General features: G+C 43.3%; 1 protein-coding gene across 4 annotated transcripts in view; it reads left to right on the plus strand.

The window, feature by feature from the left end:
• The window catches only part of ARHGAP20 (Rho GTPase activating protein 20), a 75,120-nt gene that overhangs the window by 15,561 nt on the left and 38,163 nt on the right, over window positions 1-21,396 (plus strand). For 3 of the 4 annotated variants that reach the window (XM_084783395.1, XM_084783392.1, XM_084783393.1), the window contains exon 2: window positions 2,329-2,411. In XM_084783395.1, coding sequence (XP_084639521.1) covers window positions 2,332-2,411 — 80 coding nt within the window. In that variant the 5' untranslated portion in view covers window positions 2,329-2,331. Of the gene's footprint in view, window positions 1-290; window positions 320-2,328; window positions 2,412-21,396 lie in introns of those variants that run through there. The other variant, XM_084783394.1, reaches the window with a different exon arrangement.

Here is a 21,396-nt window from a genome sequence, read left to right on the forward strand (position 1 = left end):
CAGAGGTCAGCAAGTCCCCAAGGTCAAACAGGTGGCAAGGGCCTCCTTCCTGTAGGGCCAGCAAGATCGCTCACATTCCAAGTTTCAAAGCATCAGACGTGAGTAAAGGGGGTCCGGGTGGGGAAGAGAGAGGGATCAAGACAAAGCTAGACGAAGTAGAGCCCTGAAAAAAGAAAAATGTGAAGCAGCTTTGATGCATATTAATAACCTGCCCCTTTCTTAGCAAAAATCAACCCAGTTTTCTAATACTGAAGCTGATCTCGCAGGAGGGCAGTCACCACAGCCCCGGGATGTCAGACAGTCAAGTCCTGTGTCCCAGGTGTGTGACTAATGGGACCGTGCGATGGGCTTCGAATGCTGTGATGTGGGAACCAAGTTGTTGAAATCCAGATGGTTGGGAAGGGTGGACACTTGAGAGTCAGTGTGCTATTTCTGTGAGGAAAGAACCAAATACAGACTATGCAGACTTGTTTTTCCCCCTCTGTGTAATCTGGAGCCTGTGACCGATGTATAGTCAATAATGGCTGGCCTGGGTGTCTGGTGGTCTCCATTTCTTTTCTTTTTTAAGTTTACATTTATTTTTAAAAATTTATTCACTTTACATCCCAATCGTAGGCCCCTCCCTTGTCTCCTCCGGTCCCACCCTCCCTCCCTCTTCTCCCCTATGGCCCTCCCCTAGTCCTCAGAGAGGGAGAACCCCTTCTTCCCTATCAAGTGACCCCAGCTTACCAAGTCTCATCAGGATTGCCTGCATCCTCTTCCTCTGTGGCCTGGTTAGGTACCCCACCAGGGAGAAATGCTCAATCAGCAGGCAACAGAGTCCATGGCAGGAACACCCCCTGCTCTCTTTACTAGGGGACCCCTATGGAGCAAGAGTTATACTGGAAAAAAAAAGTGTATCATCCAACTAGATGCCCCTTTGCTAGTATCTTAAGTTATATTTGCCAGCTAAGAAACAGTTACTTCTTTTTGTGACACATAATGAGATGCTGGCAGCGAGCCGGCTTGCTTGGTTTTGTGTGGTAACTACTAGAGCCATGCCCACTCTCCAAACATGGCTGTTCTAAGCTCTTGGGCAGTGAGCGAGACCACGGGCCAGGCTAAGGAGAGGATGCAGCAGGAAGGGTGGCTTTTGTGGTATGGTCTGAAGTTTAATCATGGCTGTTTGTGACTCCTGTCAATCTGGCTAATCAAGCTCTAGAAGCAGGCTCTCTGACTGTATGTATGGCTTTTAACTAGAGGATAATTATCTGGGTAACTCCGGTTGAATAGATTCTTTCTCGCCACACATTTTCAGCTATTACTTCCAGTACCAAGCCTATTTTACAACTTATATTACCTAAATAGAGGATTTTTCCTTTGTAAAGTTAAAGAAAACAAGTGTTCTTAGAAGAATAAATACCCTCGTGTGTAAACATTTAAATGTAAAATAAGTTCGAGAGTTGATTGCGTGTCTATTTAAGAGTCTAGGTGCTGCAGTACAGAGATGGCTCAGTGTCTAAGGGCACTTGATGCTCTTGCAGAGGACCAGGATTCCATCCCCAGCCCCCCACAGGGTGGCTCACAACCACCTGTAACTCCAGTTCCAGGGTGCCCGAGGCCCTCTTCTGGCCGCCGTGGGTACTGCATGCATATGGTATACAAGAGGTACACGCCAGCAAATACTCTTACATAGAAAAATAAACAAATCTTACTTTTAAAAAGGTCCTAGTCGCTATGGTTTGGGCTTTAAGTTATTCTCCTTCCTTTTATCTGGCCTCTCAAAATCTTTTCTTCCACCGAAGCTTAGTTGCGACCACGTGATCACCCTAAAGTGGAGTCAAGATGATATTCGCCAAGATACCTTGAAATATTAGTAAAATGATTCAAGTCTGTCTGATCTTGTGGGTCACGGCTTCTTTGGAGGAAGAACCCATTCACAGGGGTCATATGTCAAACATCCTGTATGTCATATATTTATATTATGAGTCATGACAGTAGCAAAATTATAGTTGTGAAGTAGCAATGAAAATAATGTTAAGGTTGTGGGGGGGGGTGGTCACCACAACATGAGGAGCTGTGTTAAAGGGCCGCAGCGTCAGGGAGGTGGAGAAGTGTTGTGCTAGCAGTTAGCACATACCCAAAAGGTGGTATATTCCTTTATTCCCTGGTAGGAAAACTGCCTGTACCTCACGCCGATGGTTGTGGGCCTGTTTTAGAGGTGGCAGCTTTGGATCCATAACGGAAGTTGTATACTCCTTGATAGTCAATACAAAATTTGGTGAATCAGATTGAAAATATCACAGAACCATCTGGTCACTCTTTTGATTTTTTTTCTCCCCTCAACAGAAAATGAAAACACTAGCAGAAAGGAGGAGGAGCGCCCCATCCCTTATCCTGGACAAAGCCTTACAGAAGCGGCCAAGTACCAGGTGAGTGCAAGGCCTTCCATCTGCAGCTGGTCCACGCTGTGCCCTCTGAGGAGGGGCCCAGACAATCTTTTAGTGGGTGTGAAGGTTGCTTATCGGCACCAGCATTTTCGGCTTGAAACTATGACCTGTGATGTTATTTAATAAGACATAGACAGGTTTAGGGCATGTACCCAGTTGCTTTAGAACTAAACTTTCATACCACATGGCTTACAAATATAAGTACGTATGGAGGGTCAGTGTTTATCTGGATAAATAGAAATCCCAGTGTTGAAAATTTTGTGTTGGCATTATATCCCCAAATGTGCTTGCTTTTAATCACAAGGTAGTACCTATTGGTGGATGTCATAGGTTTTTTTTTTACCAATTATATTTATGAATAAGTAAACCATATTAAGATTACTTTCTTTAAAAGGTTGTTGTTATAGGCAGTATTGTAAATTAGTACACCTTTACGTGGAAAACAAGGCTAAATATCTATTAAAATGGCTGATTCACTTATTAAGTCTAATTATTTTTCTAGGAGGATTTTAAGAAAGTCTTTTATAATGTGTACAAATTTTAAAAAAAAATTTTAATGTGTACAAATTTAACTGATATTTACTCACTAATCAAGGTTTTTGGTGTGGTTGCATGTGTGTGCGTGTGTGCATGCGTGTGCATGTGTGTGCACGTCATATGTGTTGCATGGTGTGTGGAGGTCAGAGGTTAACATTGGTTGTGTCCCTCAGTCACTCTCTGTTTACTGCAGCAGAGTCTCTGAACCCAGAACTTCCCGATTCAGCCAGTCTCCCTAGCCAGTTTGCCCTGCAATCGCTGTTTGTGTCTGTCTCCCCACACTGGGATTAAATGCAGACCACACTAGCTTTGTGTGTGAGTGCTGGGGCTCTGAGTCCAGGTCTTCACACTTACCTGGGAAGCATTCTATCCAATGACCCATCTTCTTGGGTCCCTAACTCATTCATTTGTTTAAAAATGGTATTTTAACCCAGAGACAATTTTATGTTCAAAGGGCAACTATGTAACTTTCCATGAAGCTTTACATCCTTCTTTATGAAGAGAGTCTCTGCAGCCTTTATTTAAAGTAAGGATTTATCTATAACCATGCTGCTTTTCCAAGTGGCCCGCTCATGTAACAGAGCATCTGCATGGTCATACAGAAGGTTTTGGTGAAAAAGATAAATCTCCAGTCCCGTTTAATGAAATATTTAAAATACTTAGATCACTTTTTTTTTTCAGTTCTCAAACTAAGTTCTTTCTGACCTGTGCCCTAAGTATATACTTTAATCATTGGGTTGATCAAGAAAGATAAACTACTTTTATTCAATGGGTTCCTAATCAAATTTAATTAGAAAGATGCTCTTCCTAATGAAAATGCAGTAAAGTACTTCAGTGCCCATGTAAATGACTTCAGATATTTGATTTAGCATACTTCTGAGTTGGTGTGGGTGAGAGAAAATGGCCATTTCTTCACAGTCTGATCCTGGTTACTAACCAGGATGCACAGGAAGGGGGTCTTTTTAGGGGAAGTGGACACAGAGAAGTATGTGACCATCGGTACAGCCGTCTCTAGTTCTCCCCACACAGGGACACTCTTTACAGGGCTTTAAATGAAATCTGTTACTGCGAAATTGTGGGTTTGAAGTGTAGGAGAGTTCTCAGCTTAAAAAGGCCTTGAGTCCAGGGTCAGCAGACAGACATCTTCTTCAAGGCATTGATTGATGTAAAGTCCTGAAACATTTTACAAAAATGTTCTGTTCCCTGGTGGTACCAACCTGTAGGTGGCCCTTTGGAATTGTGTAGAGGGTCAGATTTTCTGAGAAAATGCAGAGAGCAGCAAGCACAGCTGGTATAGGACAGGATGCATCCAGCGAAGCCAAGGTTAGTCAAGTTCCGGTCTCCCTTTGGAATGTCCCACATACAGAATATTTATGGAAGGAAAAGTTGTACATGTTGTTTATACCTAAAACCTGACTGTTCCATATAGAAACACAGTGCTTACATTCACTGTAACTGATACAGCATTTGCTTGAAATGCAGCTGTGCTGTACAGCAGTAGGTAATTATACTTCGTATTTGTTTGAGCCATTTAAAAAAACCACCTGGTGGCACCACATTTGGAGGCACTTGTTTCTGTAGAAGGGTTGCTTGCCCCATTGTTCTTAATTTTAAATATATACATTATAAGTAGATGTCAACATTTGAACCCTCGTCATGGTTTACTACAGTCATGCCTGAACATGTCCATACTGAAGTACACACTTTATGAGTTGCACTCTGGTGTCTCTTCTTATTGTCGTTGGGGTTCTGATTAATATTTTATAGTTGTGCTTAAATGTCATTGTACAATGTAAAAGAAGTCAACCCGGATGTGTGTGTATGTAAAATAGATGACTCGTATAATAAAAGGGCATCATCAAGTGTACTAGATCAAAAGCCACAAATGGAAAGGAGCAGGTAAATGGCAGATCAGAAGCCACATTTGTGCCACATCTGTGCCACATCTGTGCAATCAGAGGGAAAGAAGCAGGTAAATGGCAGATCAGAAGCCACATCTGTGCCACATCTGTGCCACATCTGTACAATCAGAGGGAAAGAAGCAGGTAAATGGCAGATCAGAAGCCACATCTGTGCCACATCTGTGTCACATCTGTGCAGTCAGAGAGAAAGAAGCAGATAAATGGCAGATCAGAAGCCACATCTGTGCAACCAGCGGAAAGGAAGTTAGGGTTTTGTTGGTGGTGGGGATGGTTTTTAGAAAGATTCTTTTTCCTTAAGAAAACAGATATAGTCTTAATTTGTGGCTCTCAACCTCCCTAATGCTGTGACTCTTTAATACAGTTACTCATCTTGTGGTGACCCTCCAACCATAAAATTATTTCCTTGCTATTTCATAACTGTAATTTTGCTACTGTTATGAATTATAATATAAATACCTTATGTGCAGGATATCTGATATGAGACCTCACAATGAGTCCCGACTCACAGATGGAGAACTGCTGGTCTAATTGTACTTTTTTTTATCCCGACAAAGCTGGAGCAAGCCACCAGTGCCCAGTTGCGCCATACTACCTGAGCTTAAGAGCCAAGAGAGGCAGAAATACAGCCAGATACCGGATATAGCATGCAGGAACAGGGAGGGGGCTGAAGCCAAACCAGGCAGCAGAGACAAAAGTGTGGCATAGGAACCCGACTCGCAGGCAAGGAGACCTTCACCGCCCTGACCAGTGGCCTAGGATCACTAGAAGTGTGCTGGGGACGAAGATGCAGTCGATGGGCTCAGCAAACGTCAACATGGGCAGACGGGCCTTCTCTGCTCACCCAGAGCTTCATGGAAAGCTGCATGGAAAGAACAGTCCCCAGTACGTCAGAAACACGGTCGTATGTTAAAGGTTACTTTTATAAAACTGTGTGTTTCTCTTAGTTTATTCTCTTAACCCGGCTATCACATAAATAATTGAGACCCCTTTATATTTGCTGGTAAGGCTTTACAACACAATCTTGAGCAGTTTAAGTCTGTTCTTAACCCTCTATGTTATCCTGGCTCCATCTTTGCCAAAATCCCAAGTTACTTGCTTCTTAGTTCGTACTTTGCTCCGGCTGAATCTTCTTCATCTCTCCTGCACCTCTGCCTGTGGCTGAGTCCCCTTACTTCCTCTTCTAACTCCTCCTCCTCTGGCTGGCAGGAAGTCCAGCCCTATCCTCTCCCTCGCTCAGTGATTGGCGGAAAGCTGCTTTATTTGGCATATCAGGGGACAATTAAGGAACAGAGTTTATACAATATTGAGACAGGAGATTCTCAGAATAAGACTTGCAACCAGATGTGGAGGGTACGGAAATCAGCATTTGAATTACACAGTAACCTTATGCCTGCCGTTGTAATTTACAACGAGAGGCCTCTCATCAGGGGATTCTGGCAGAACACAGACTTAGTCACAGAAGCCCGTCTCCTCGGGAAGGGCACATTGATGTAATGTGTCTGGATTACTCAGCCTAACAGCTATCTTCCCCACCCTCCAGCCTGTGGATACTGATAGGAAAGACCAGCCCAGGGCAGGGAGAGAGCCTCCTCATTCCAGCCGCAATTATAATTCCTCCTATTTCATTTTATTGCTTTTTTTTAAAATCATTTAATTGCTATTACTTTCTTACTTTAATTGTCCTGTTGTATTGTTGCACTTGCATTCACCAGAAAGCGCTTATGATTGTCATTTCTCCAGGCCTCCTCAAAAATATTTCCTCACACCTTTTGTGATACCTTATATATTATACCTATAACCTATATTGCACACTTTTCACCTCGTTACTCGTTCTTCCCCATTTTCCCCATTGCCAGTTCATCTTACTGATTCACTATTAATAGCCTTGGCCATCTTCTAAGTTGCGTTTTCTCTGAGCAGTGCCAGCACCCCACTGTCCCTGAACCTCCTTGGGGGCACAGGAGAAGTGCACAAGTTCCTGACAACACACTAACACTGCACCTGCTGTCAGGTCATTACCTTTGTCATTGTGGTAGTCTCCTTCCTGAACAGCAGTATGGTAAGGACTCCTGTAGCTCACCAGTAGGGCCCGTGTAAAACAAAACAAAAAAAGAGGGGGAAGCCGAGAAGGATAAGAAACGTGCAACAGATGCACGAAACACACAACGAATAAGCACACAGAGAGAGAGAGAGAGGAGACGGTAATATGTGCTGACACCTCCACAAGCTCACAAGTGCTACAACACCAAAACGAAAGATGAGCATCATTCGGAAATCAAGAAGAGCCGGTCTCAGGAGCGGCGAATGAGGTCGTCACCACCGTCCACCCCGGATACGTGAAGACAGAAGCTGATGAGCATGACCGTATTTCCAGCACCTCTGCAACAGGTTCCTGAGGACAGACCTAAGAACTCATGGGAAAGAAGAAAAAGTTGAGATAACATCTAAAGACACGGACAGCTTACTCAACGAAATTTTAGCAGAAAAATTCCCAAACCTAGATGGGGGAAAATAATCTGAGTATCCAAACACAAGAGGAATATTTTAAACCCAAATAAGCATAATTAGAGAAAAATCTCTCTACCACATCAGTTCTCAGCCCCTTTGGGGGTCAAAAGACCCTTTCACGGGGGTCGCATATCAGATGACCTGCATATCCAATATTCACGTCACAGTTCATAGCAGTAGCAAAATTACAGCCTAGAAGTAGCAATGAAGATAATTTTATGGTGGGGAGGGGGGGCGGTCACCACAACGTGAGGAACTGGATCAAAGGGTTGACGCATTAGGAAGGTTGAGAACCACTGCTTCTACCATGTATCGGGATCAAAAACTCAAAAACACGAAGCAAAGAAATGATCATTAAAAGCTGTAAAGGCAAAACACCAGGTCACATTCAAGTGCAGCTATGGCAGATAGCAATAACATCTCTCACCAGCCTCATCTCTCACCAGAGAAGCATTATTTCCAGCCCTAAAAGCAAGTGACTGTCGGCTAAGATCTCTATATCCAGCAAAGTTGTCTCTTAAAATTGAGAAGAAATGGAGACGTAACCGAAGATAAATACAAATTAAGGTAATTTATCACAGCCAAACCAAGACTGTAGAAAATACTTAAAGTTATGCCTCGCACAGAAGGAAAAAGACAATTTTACGCCTGAGAGCATAGGAAAGCAAACATTTCACGAGAGGATTGACAAGGGAGAGCCAGGAAGGGGCCATCCTGTTCATCGCGGTGAGCCAGAAAGCTCTTGGTGCTAACGCATAAGCAAGAGGAGAGCTGTTGCTAATTTGGCCCTCGCCTGAGAGCATAGGAAAGCAAACATTTCACGAGAGGATTGACAAGGGAGAGCCAGGAAGGGGCCATCCTGTTCATCGCGGTGAGCCAGAAAGCTCTTGGTGCTAACGCATAAGCAAGAGGAGAGCTGTTGCTAATTCGGCCCAAGCATGAGACACAGAGACTATAGGAAACAGCAAAGCCCTCTCAGTAATTAGATTGTGTGCAAATAGCCCTAACCCATCAGTTAAAGGACACACAGTGTCTAGATTTAAAAAAAGATGAAGAAGAAGAAGAAGAAGAAGAAGAAGGAGAAGGAGAAGGAGAAGGAGAAGGAGAAGGAGAAGGAGAAGGAGAAGGAGAAGGAGAAGAAGAAGATCCATTGTCTTTTATCTCCAGGAACCCACCTTACTGGTAAAGTCATTGGGAAAAACTGGGAGTCAGAGGATGGAAGAAGTCAGCCTACCAAGTAAACTAAAGCCAATAACAAGCCAGTGTAGCCACTGTCATGTTTGATGAAATAGGCTCCTAAATCACAGGTCGGATTGGGTGGTGAAGAAGGCCACTGCATTGTTTGTTTCTTTCTTTCTTTCTTTCTTTATCGAGACAGGGTTTCCCTGTGTCGCCCTGGCTGTTCTGGAACTCACTCTGTAGACCAGGCTAGCTTTGAACTCAAAGATCCACCCGGCTCTGCCTTCCCAGTGCTGGGATTAAAGGAGTGCACCACCACCCCAGTGGAAATGATTTGCCAAGAGTGCATGCAAACAAGTTTTCACTTTTTTTTTTTTTACATCACGTGTTGGCACTCCCAGTTGTATAAAAGAAACACGGAAAAGCATGAGAAGTCAGATAGTCCCCAGTATGGTAATAGTGAGACACTTCTGCACCCAACGCTCATATTTACATCTGTTTTCCAAACTAAAACTGGACGCTGCAGAGCTAACGTACCATAGATGGACTGGATTGCACACACATCCCGGGAATATTCTCCTAACAGTTAGAGGTTGCACATTCTTGCCAGCGGCCCATGGAACCATCTCTAAAACAGTCACACAAGCAATCTTTAACAAATGCAAAAAATATATATAAAATAACTCCTTGTATCTTATCAGACCATCATAGAATAAAACTAGAAATCTGCAGTAAGCAAAAACCCACAAAAACAAATAAAGAAAAAAGAAAAGAAACTGCACAGAGCATTGGCGACTGAGTCACTGAAAAAAAAAATCAAGGGGAAGATATGCAAATGAGGATGATAGCAAACCTGCTAGAACCTCTGGGACACAGCCAGGAAACTTCCAGAAGGAATGGTGTATAGCCACAGGTGCTCTTCTTTAATTTGTTTTTAAAAAAAAAAGCCGGGAGTTATGGAAACAAGAAGCCAAACAGGAATGTGGCAGACGAGAAGGAATAATAAGGGTTAAGGCAGAGATGGGTCTTTTAAGAAGAGAAAGTGTTGGGTCAGAGTGCATCTGCAGTCAGGAAACAGGGATGGGTCCGTGGACTCACCTCCTCCTCTTTATTCAGGCTTGCAGTTGGAATGAGGCTCCCAGTTAACACTTCCTGTTCTTCAGAAGCAATCAGATAGTCCTGTCCCTAATGTAGTAGCCCTTTCCTGTGGCATGACCTGGGGGACCCTCAGAAGGCTTTATTTGTCCTAGAAGACTTTGACAGGGTTGAACTAGTTTTTTTTTGTTGTTGTTGTTGTTGTTTTATCTTCAGAATGGCGCATCCACTTGATTGCTTCACTCCAGCGTGACTTAATTTGTTCAGTTACTGCGTGGTCTTTTTTTTTTTTTAACTTTATTTTGTTTTATTATAATTTATTCAGATTACATCCCAACTATTATTCCCTCACTTGTATCTTCCTGTTCCTCCCTCCCTCTTTTGCCACATTCCCCTCCCCTGGACCTCTGACAAAAGGAGACTATCCTCCCCACCATATGACCACACCCTATGAGGTCTCACCCAGATAGCCTGGTTCCCCTTCTCCTGGGTGCTGTCAGGCCTCCCCACCAAGGAGAAGTCATCAAAATAGCTTAAAAATAAAATATTGCGCAGTCTAATCTTTCCTTTTGGTGCCAGCAGAGCCCTGCCTCACCAGTGGATGCTGAGCTACTCTTTCTTACCCTGTCCGTGGGGACAGCAGGCTGTCCTAAGGTGTCGACGCCGTTCTGGCCTGGGTACTTCTTTACCCTGGAAAGCTAGAAGCTAAGGTTCTCCAGAGTACTTTTGGCATTTTAGGGTCGGTTTCCCTTTAGAGCTATGAACAAAAGGAAGCCAAAGACATGAGTTGCCGCAATAGAGGGGCAACTCATATTAGAGATTTGCTCTAAGTGAGCTCTTGGGCTACTTCCTGCCCTTGGGTTCTCCTTCTCCCTACAAGCTGTGGGGACCTTGGCAAGCTCTTTCTCCTCTTTGTGCTTTATTTTCCTCATCTGCCAAAATGGACTAACCTATTAAAATACAACTTACGCATTATAGCTGCAATGTAAGCTTTTGTTAAGCACACTTATCAATATATATAAACTCATTTGGTGCCCAGTCACATGGTATTTGAGTGATAGAGGTGTAGATCTTGTTTTTCCCTTTTGAATGAGTGACAGGACCATATTTTCTACCCTTTGAAAGCTGTATGTTCAGCATACTCTGGTTTCTCTTCAGATCATATAAATCTTTCGCCTTTTACGAATGTTGTATGTTCAGTGCTTAAACGTTAGTTGGATTAAAATACATAATTCCTTTCTTGCCTTGCTGAGTAAGAGCCCAAGGCTGCCTGAGAAAGTGTAGAGTGATCAGTGCTGGGGAAACCTCTGTGAGGAAAGACAATTATTGAGTAATTAATGTATGTTGCTGGGGTTTTTTGTTTTGTTTTGTTTGTATTTTCATTTTTGGTTTGTTGTTGTTGTTGTTGTTTTTCAAGACAAAGTTTCTCTGTGTAGCCCTGGCTGTCCCAGAACTCACTCTATAGACCAGGCTGGCCTCAAACTCAAAGATCTACCTACCCCTGCCTCCCAATGCTGATTTAATGCTTATCCATCTATTATGTTGTCTGACCCAAACCCACATGAACAAGGCTCCAAACAACAAAGTGTCAAGAGAGAGGACCAGGGAAGAGAAAACCAAGAAGGCAGGAAGCTGAGGACAGGAGGTCTTACACCAGCCATCAGCCTATTATTAAGTACAGCATCTTACGTGTCTAGGGGGAAAGTGGTCACGGTCAGCAGAGGGCTAAATCAAACAGTGTTTGCGAAGGGAACACAGGGTACCTCAGACACAGCTGTCTTAGAACTGAGAAGCACAGCCCTTCAGGGGAGAAAGCAGGAGTTCCTAGGCCTGAAATCTTAACTCCTTGAAGGCCCTGGCCTCAGCCCCAGACCAGATCTTGCCAAGTCTTCTTCTGGGCAAGGACTCAGAACTAGCACCTTGGCTTGGCCTGGCCCCACAGTTCTCTGTGTTAGGAGCCAATGCCATTGGTCCTCCTGCTGATAGAGTCTGGTGCCCTGCCCCACTTCACCTCAATAGAATTTTACATATTATCTCTATACCTGGGGGCTTCTCCTTATCATCACTTATACAGAAGAACTGAGGGCTCGAGGAAGTTGACTCAGTCTTTCATGTTCTTTCTAACCAGCCTCCAACTCTACAGGTTTCAGTTTCAAATTTTCTCTGTGTTGCCAAAAGTCGTGGCGCACACCTTCAGTCTCAGCACTCAAGATGCAGATACAGGAGCATTGGGGCCAGCCTGGTCTGCATAGTGGGCTCTAGGCTAGCAAAGCCTGTGTGGTGAGTCAATCTGTCTCTGTCTCTCTGTCTCGTCTCTGTCTCTGTCTCTGTCTGTCTGTCTGTCTGTCTGTCTCTCTCTCTCTCTGTCTCTCTCTCTCTGTCTCTCTGTCTCTGTCTCTGTCTCCCTCTCTCTCTCTCTGTGTCTCTGTGTCTCTGTCTCTGTCTCTGTCTCTGTCTCTCTCTCTCTCTCTCTCTCTCTCTCTCTCTCTCTCTCTCTCTCTCTCCTCTCACCTCTCTCTCTCCCTCTCACCTCTCCCTCTCCCTCCCACCTCTCCCTCCCAGCTCCCACCTCTCCCCCCCCCTTCCCTTCCCTCTCTCTCTTCTTCCCTCCCCACCCCTCTCGCTGTGTATGTGTTATGTATCTATGAGTATATGGGAGCACAGCCCTGTGTGTGCAAGTGAATACCAGAAGAGGACATTGAGTATCCAACTCTATTGCTCTCAACCTTATTCCCCTGGGACAGGGTCTCTCACTATACCTGGAGCTAGACTGACAGCCAGTGAGCCCCAGTAATCCCCACTCCCACTTTTCTTACACACACACGCACACACACACACACACACACACACACACACACACACACACCTGCAGCATTGGGGTAACGGACACAGGTATGGGACCTTAGCTCACTTGGGTTTTAAAAAATCCAAATGATTGGTTGGAAAAATGCTTCCTTTGCAAGCCGTATTTAGCACAGTACACTTGTAATCCCAGCTCTGGGGAGATGGAGACAAAAGGACCCCTGGTGCTTGCGAGCCAGCTAGTGCAGCTGAGGCGGTGAGCTCCAGGTTCACTGAGAGACCTGGTCTCAAAAAGTAAGGTGGGTGAAGATAGCCCACATCAACCTCCGGCCTCCACATGCATACATGCACGTATGTGCTCGTGTGCAAATGCACGCACGTGTACACATACACAGTAACTCAGGAGTATACAGAATAGAAACTGTATATCTGTTCTTTCATCTCTCTCATTTTGTATATAACCTTTTTTAAATTTAGATTTTAAATTTAGGAAAACTGTTTCATCTACATGTATAAAGTTGTTTTTATTTAACTCATGTCCCTTTAATGCATGTGGGCACCTATTAAAATATAAGTGTGTGTTGTACTAATGAGAAATTGTAGCACCTTTCTTAATCCTTGCTTAAAAAAGATTTATTTATTTATTTATTATACAGTACTCTGCCTGCATGTACACCTGCAGGCCAGAGGATGGCATCAGATCTCATTATAGATGGTTGTGAGCCACCATGTGGTTGCTGGGAATTGAACTCAGGACCTAGGGAAGAACAGCCAGGGCTCCTAACCGCTGAGCCATCACTCTAGCCCCTCTTAATCCTTTTTTTATTTGTGTTTCTTAGACCTCTTCCTCCCTTCCAACCGTTATCCACCCTAGTACCTTCCAACCCTCCCACACCAGGAAGGAGAGGAAGAAGGTTAATGAGGAGAAGGGGTGTAGTTCTCTTAGCTACTTCCTGTCAGTTAGGGTTGTTGGGTCCCTTGGGGCAAGTCCACTCTTTGTCTCAGGGTAGCTCTGACTTCTTCACATCAACAGTAACCAGAAGGAGCAGCAGGATGACCCAGCAGCAGCCTTCTTCCTCCTTGGAGTGTCTCTCAAAGATTTCTCTCGAAGTCTTCTCTCTGGGCTCTGCTTTTTATACACGCTCAGAGTTCTCAAGAGTTCACCTATCTCAGCGGGCAAAGACTGAGCCCCTCTTTGAGCCCAGGGGACACTTAGCAGCTATGGACAAACTAAAAGCAGCCCCATATCCCATACTGGAGATTAAAACAAAAGCAACATAACTAGGTTTTGTTTGTTTGTTTGTTTTTGTTTTTTAAGAAACCAAAACTGGCTCTGTAAGAAATAAATAGGAATATTTTTCAAGGAAAAGGCTGAACATTTGTTTCTGTGGGATCTCTGGTCTGTTTTTGTCTGCCAGTTTCTGTTGTGCCCCTACCCTGGTGACTTCTGCCTCTTGGCAGTCACAGGCTTGTCTAAACCAGTAAGTTTAGCAGAAAGTCACTGAAATGGAGTTATAAAGATTGATGTCCACTCTGCTTGCTCTCATACATTTCTCTGACTACTTGATTTGGGAGCAACCGAGGAAAGCCATACAGCATTAGCTCTGTGGGGAGCCCACCCCCCAAAGAAAAGAAGCCACATCCCCTTTCTCAGGGTGTGGAGAAATGCTAACATGTTACTTAAGCATCGTGTTTTCTTGTCTGAAAATTGCCTTAAATCATTGTGTTATTTTGTCGACCAGTTGATACACAGGGTTATTTAAGCATTCAGTTCTTTTCCTGAGTTGGCTTTGGTAACCTGTCCCTCTTCAGGTGTATGTCCATTTCATCCTTGTCATCAATTTCATCATAACATTTTATTTTTGAAGCAAAATTGTGCCTTGATATTTTTAAGGTGTGCAAGAACTGTATGCATAACCATTTTCATTCCTGATAGTGATGATTTCCTGTCTCTTTGTTACTAAAGCATTTTTATTTATACTGTCTAAGAACCAAGTGTAGGCTTTGCTGCTCCTCCTTCTGTGCTGTGTGCTTTGAGCTTCCTTGGTTTGTTTTTGTTTTGTTAAGTAGCTGTGTGTAATAAAACACACATACCTGAAGCGTGATGAGTTTTAATTTGCTGTACAAACGTGAAGCCAAAACCAGAGCCAGATAACGAACAGGTTCTATGTGACATCCACAGGCTGGGCATGCGCCTTTGTTCCTGCCCTCTTGTGATTCCTCCACCCACACTTAGGCAATCAGTGATTCACTGTCATGTCACATGGTTTTATTTTTATTTTGAGACATTAATAAGAATACTGTACTACTTTTTCCTGCTGAGTAATATTGGAGTCTGGGTTTATCATCACTTATCCCTTTAATTAGCTGGTAGACAGTAGACGTATCTTTATAGCCTATAGCCAAGTAAAGTTGCTTTGTACATTCATATACCAGGATTTGCATGCCCTTGTATTCCATATGCTTTTATTTTCAAGTAAATATCAGCAAGTATAATATCTGGATTGTAAATTCAGCGTATGTATTCAGAAACTGTCAAATTATTTTCCAAAGTAGTTGTGCTTGGGCCTGCAGAATGGCTTGGAGGGTAAAGGCATTGGCCACCAAGGTTGATGACCGGGGTTTGATCCCTGGAACCCACAAGGTAGAAGGAGAGAACCAACTCCAGAAAGATGTCCTCTGACCTCCACTTGCTTCCCATGGCAAGAACCTATTCCCACAGACACAGACACACACACACACACACACACACACACACACATACACACATACATACACACATACACACACACAGACACACACACACAGACACACACACACACACAGACACACACACACATACATACACACATGCACATGGTGTGTCCACACACACACACAATCATGCACACACATGTGCACATACATGAAAAATAAGCATAGTGGCTGTACCATTTTATATTCCAGCAGCCACATGCGTACATATCCTTGTTAGTACTGGGTATAGTCAGGCATTTTCTTTTTAAATGTTGAGAATTCTTTGTGGTATGTCATTTTATCTCCTATTGATTTAGTTTTTACTTATCTAGTTTCTAATGGTGTTGAACATCTTTCTATCAGCTTATTTATTATCTGTCTCTCCTTTGGTAGAAAGCTAGTTTTCATATCTTGATTGTGATTTTCATTGAATTGTTTGGATTATTATTGAGTTTTAAGGGCTGAATGTTCAAATTCATACTATCCCGTATAGTAGCTCCTGAAATGCTATAGAAATACTGAAATACTATAGCTTCCATTCCCTACTCATATCAACCACATGTTAAGACCACGTTGAGATGTGAACCGTTATTACCAATGACTCAGGGCAGATAGACAGACTATCTTTATAATCTCCACGCAGTTCCCTATATGCCGGTCTTTTGCTCAGCATATGCTTTGTGAATTTTTTCTCCAAACACAGAGCTAGTTATTTTTTTCCCCTCATAACACTGTCCTTCAAAGAGCCGGATTTCTAAGTATAATGAAGTCCAGCTTACTGCCTGTGTCTTTTTACACCTTTGTTCTGTGTTCTGTCATTTCTTTTGCAAGACCTAAGGTCAAGATATCCTCTTGTGCATTATTTTAGAAAAACAAATCACATTTAGGGACGTGATCCACTTTGGATCATTTTTATATATCATATAAAATGAGGGTCAATACTCAAGTTTATTGCATATGGCTGTCCAGTTACTCCCACCACACTTTTTAAGAAAGTACCTGTCCCCTGTTCGGTTTCCTGTCTTCCTTGGTCACACCGTCATTTTGCTGTGTCCAGGGCACCTGTGCCACCTTCTGCACGCAGTTCTACTCGTGCCAGAATCACACTGGCCCAGTAATAAGAGCTTCGAAGTGTTTTCAGGTCCAGGTGCATGAGTCCCTCAACTTCACCCTTGTGGGTTTTTCATTTTCCTCATTTCTGTTTTGTTGCTTTAGGGCCAGTGAGCATCCGTGTAAATGTGTTAGTCTATTTGGCGATTCCAATCAGTCCGCTGCTGAGATAATAGTGATAGCTTTTTAACCTATAGTAGTGTATATAAACATTAACATTTTAATTTCATTTTTGAGTGTTTATTGTTTATTGTGACCTGGTAAGTTTAACTAGGCCTGTCAGTCTGATTATGGGTTTGGAGCTATCCACTGGATCCTGGTGGGCTTATCAATGGGTGCAGGACTGAAGATAATGTCTGCCCCTCCCTTATTATCTCTGAATATCCAATAGCTGTCATGGAGAGAGAGGTCCTCTGTGTCCTTCCCTGATCAGTGCTTGGCTGTCATCAGACCTAGTCTTGTGCAGTGAGGTGAGGCTGCGGCTGCTGCTGTGAGTTATGCAGAAACATACTTGGCTTTTTTTATTTTAATTTTATTCACTTATTCAGATTACAACTCAGTTGTTATCCCATCATTTGTATCCTCCCATTCCTCCCTCCCTCCCGCTTTCACCCTATTCCCCTCCCCTAGGTCTAAGACCGAGGGGGACCTTGCCTCCCCACTATATGGTCATAGGCTATCAAAGCTCATCTTGGTAGCCTGCTTATTCTTTCTTTGAGTGCCATCAGACCTCCCCACCAAGGGAGGTGGTCAAATGTGGGGCACCAGAGTTCATGTCAGAGAGAATGTCCTGTCCATTGGGTAGCTCAGAGTAGGGGTTCAATGTTTACTATTGTATTGTCCTTGGTTAGTGTAATAGTTTGAGCAGACACCCTCTTATTCTAATCACTTATTAGCTTGAGGAATTTGTGTATGTGTGCACATGTGCATGTGTGTGTATGTATGTGCATGTGTGTACATGTGTGCATGCATGTGTATGCATTGTATGCGTGCATGTGCATGTGTGTGTGCACATGTGTGCATGTGTATGTGTGTATGCATATGTATGCATGTGTGTTCTGTGGAACTGTACATAGACTACCTGTGCCACCCATGAGCAGAGCCCTATGCTGCCTCCCTCTGTTCTGAATGTTCTCTGTCTCCTCCTCAGACTCTGATGTGTCTAGTCAGAGTCTGCAGTACAATGGAAAGACTGGTATTAGTAGACATCTTCCTGGTAGTAAGAAGAGAGAGAAATCATCCCTGCCATTCCTAGAATGGCTTGCTATGGATATTGGGTTCTGTCAAATGCACTTTAGGAACACCATATGAATGGTCATATATTTTTCCTTTCGTTACTATGTAGACTACATTGATTTTTATGTGAAAACAACCTCATATTCTTGAGCAAATCCTTACTGATTTAATAATGCTGACTTTTTTGTCCCAGTGTTTTTCCCCTTACATTTTAGATAAACACCTGTTTTTTGTTTATTTTATAAAAATGAGTTTAGGGTTGTTTGTGCACCTGGGCACTGAAATAGACTAATTTTTTTGGATTTAGTAATTATCTGGTTTTTATTAAAAGAAAAATAGATGAAGATAGGCAAATAAAATGAAGGTCAATTCTATGTCTTGACCTGCAACAAACACTGAGAAGACAAGCTAGCTCTGTAGTGGCAGGGCTGAGTCCTAGCAGTGTGCCCCGTCATATCTGTGTTGGAACTGTGTACATTTCAGAACTATAATCTCCAATATAAAAACTGGTTTATAGACTATGTAGTTTACTTCTATACTGTATCACTTCAGGGTATCCAGTGGTCAGGTAGCAATGGCGGAACTGCCTTTGCAGCCACTGGGATCTGCTCTGCCACTCCTCCTAGCTAGGTGCTGACCCCTGGTGAGACTGGGAACCTGGCCTAGCACCCAGGAGGGCCTCACCCTAAAGAGCTCTAGCTGCCCTTGAGCAAGAAACAGGCCCTTGTGACCTTTGACCCCAAGGCCCATCAGTTCCCATCCAGTGGCAAGCAGTGCCTGGACCAGCCCGTGGGACAGGGGACCCAGGCCACCCACCCACCAGAAGCTGAAGGACATTTTACAACTGTCCTAACATATCCACCTTCTAAGGGACCCATTTTACCTTGTATCAGATGATACTTTCTAATACCCTAATTTATTATTTTTTTATTCATGCTTCCCCTACTAGAATGTAATGTACACAGAAACAGAAACAGAAACCTTAGTCATATATGCAAACACCTGGAAAAGCACCTGATACGTAACTGGCATCAAAATCTTTGTTAAATAAATGAACAACTGTGTTTTAGAGGATAAATGAGTCATATAAAAATGTCCTTTGGGACTCACAGTATATGAAGGCACAACATACAATACAGATTAAGCAGACCTAATCCAAAAATCTAAAAAACAAAAACGTTCTTAAATCTAAAACTTTATGAGTGCCAAAGTAGTGTCAAAATGAGAAATTTCACACCTGACCTCTTATGACAGACAGACCCCAGCAGAGTTTAGTAGGACTCTGTAATTTTCTTCAGGCTGATATATGCAAGGTGTGCATGAAATAGGAGTGAATTTTATGTTTAGAATTGTGGTCCAGTCTCAAACATCCACTTACTCTAAAGTTTCAAATTTATAATTTTCAAAATCTGAAAAATCTAAAAACTCTTTTTCCTCAAGGATTTCATATAGAGAAAACTCAACCTGCATCAGAAAAAAAAAAAAGGAACTTGAGGACAATGAACACAGATAGCTTCCTTACGTCACATTTCTTTCCAAAGATTTTAGTAGGCCAGTATAAGTGTGTATCAGTCTTCCTGCCACCCACTTGGCCAGGGCTTAGTCACTCCCACGGAAGGCTCCACGTGCACAGCATCTTAGGACAGTGGCTGTCCAATTCTCATCGATATGACAACCACAGACAGAGCTTCTTACGACCCTGAGTGTGTTCACTGTTCCTGGTCACTTAGATTCAGTATGGGGCAAGGTTCTGCCATGGATACCGGGCTGCCAAGTGATGCTGGTGATGCAGCCACTCTCTGAACAACTGCTACTGCACACGAAGATAGCACTGTCGTGATGTACAGGCAGAACCGTGAGGCCAGAAGTGAGCAAACACATCATCAGCTCTTTGGTCAAGCTCTTCAAAGGACTCGGGGCTCCAGGCTTAATCTAGGGGTGGGTGGGGAAAGGCAGATTGGCTCTTTTGTTCATGTCATTCTCATTAGATCTCAATGGTGGGCAGCTCGCCTGTCCAGCTCACCTGCAGCGGCCTGTCACAAGCTCCTAAACAAAGATGCAGCTGTTATTTCTAGGAATGCAACCTTTCGGGACAAGTATCCCGACCTCTCCCCATCCTGGAACCGAGGTCACCCACATTTTTAATGACCTAGAAAACAAGCAAAAACTACTGCGAATGCCCCGTTGCTTGACCACGTTGCTGTCTTTGCCATCTGCTCTTTTCTGTCCACATAGGAATCCCAGAAGGACTCAGTATCTCACCCTTAGGTGCCCCCTTCATGTAGTCAAAGGGCCGTGACGAGATCTTAAATACCTTAGGACATCTTTTCAGTTACAAAAGATGGCTATTGTGTCCTTGTACTCCTGGGCTCACCTCTGTGTTTTCAAGAGGCCTCTTTGCATACTAGGCAGACGTTTTGAAGTTCTGTTCTCTTCCATGCCAACTGTCTCAGGGTCAACGACTGCTATGATGAAACACCATGACCAAAAAGCAAGCTGGGGAGGAAGGGGTTTATTCGGCTTACACTTCCACATCGTTGTCCATCACTGAAGGACGTCAGGACAGGAACTCAAACAGGGCAGGAACCTGGAGGCAGGAGCTGATGCAGAGGCCATGGAGGGGTGCTGCTGACTGGCTTGCTCCTCATGGGTTGCTCAGCCTGCTTTCTTACAGAACCCAGGACCACCAGCCCAGGGAATGGCACCACCCACCGTGGGCTGAGACACCTCCCTCACCAATCACTTAGGAAAAGCCCTACAGGCTTGCGGAGAGCCTGATCTTATAGAGGCGTTTTCTCAACTGAGGATCCCTCCTCTCAGAATGACTCAAGTGTGTCAGGTTGACAGCAAACTGTCCTGCATACTGCTAATAATGTGGAATTTGGAATCAGAATTTAAATAGTGGCTCTATTACTAGTTGTGCACTTTAACCTTTAAACTCTATGAGCCTGATAATGCTTTCTTGTAAACAGATGAGACTAATTAAAGAGTATTTATTGTCTACAGAGGTTTGTTATTGTATGTGAACTTTACTGAAAGTATTTACTGCATTTGCCAAAACGTCTATGGTGAAGGCCATGGGTCTTTTAAGAATAGAACCATGTCGTCTGTAATTTGTTCTCTTTATATCTTTCTGTTTTTTTCATTGTTCTATGTAAGACACCAAGCACTATATATATTCAATAAGAATCAAATGCGGAGGTGTCCTTCACTTAATTCTAGATTTTTTTTTGAAAAGATCTATTTTCTCTCGTTTAGTAAAATAGTAGCCACTGTTTTATCATATGTAGCTTTTATTATGTTGGGAGAGATTCCATCTATTCCTAATTTCTTCATAACTTTTATCATGAAGGACTGAACTTTTTCAAAACCTTTTATGCATCTATCGAGATGGTCATGTGATTTACGTCTTTATTAAATTGTGTATTACATTTATTGGTTTGATGATGTTGAACCAACTATACACTCATAGGATGAAGCCAACTTTGGCTGTGTTGTATGATTTTTCACATTTTTTATTATCCTCAGACAATGAATCCGGTGTCTGTGGATCACATCCATCCCCACGTCCTCCGACCAGCACTGCCAAATCACCCCACCCATATACCCTTCCCAACTTATGTCTTCTTCCTTCTTTAAAAAAAAACCATTTTTGTTCTTTTAAGGTGTGTATGTTGTGCATGAGTACAGTGCTCGCTGAGGTCACAGGTGTCAGATCCCCTGGAACTGAAATTGCAAGCATGAGCCTCCCAGCATAGGTACTGGGAACCAATCTGTGGTCTTCAGCAAGAAGAATTCCTGTTCTCAACCACTGAGCGATCTCTCCAGTCCCGTCCTTTTTT

Source organism: Acomys minous (genome assembly GCF_964271855.1).
Source record: "Acomys minous genome assembly, chromosome: 5".
Classification (NCBI taxonomy): Eukaryota; Metazoa; Chordata; class Mammalia; order Rodentia; family Muridae; genus Acomys; species Acomys minous.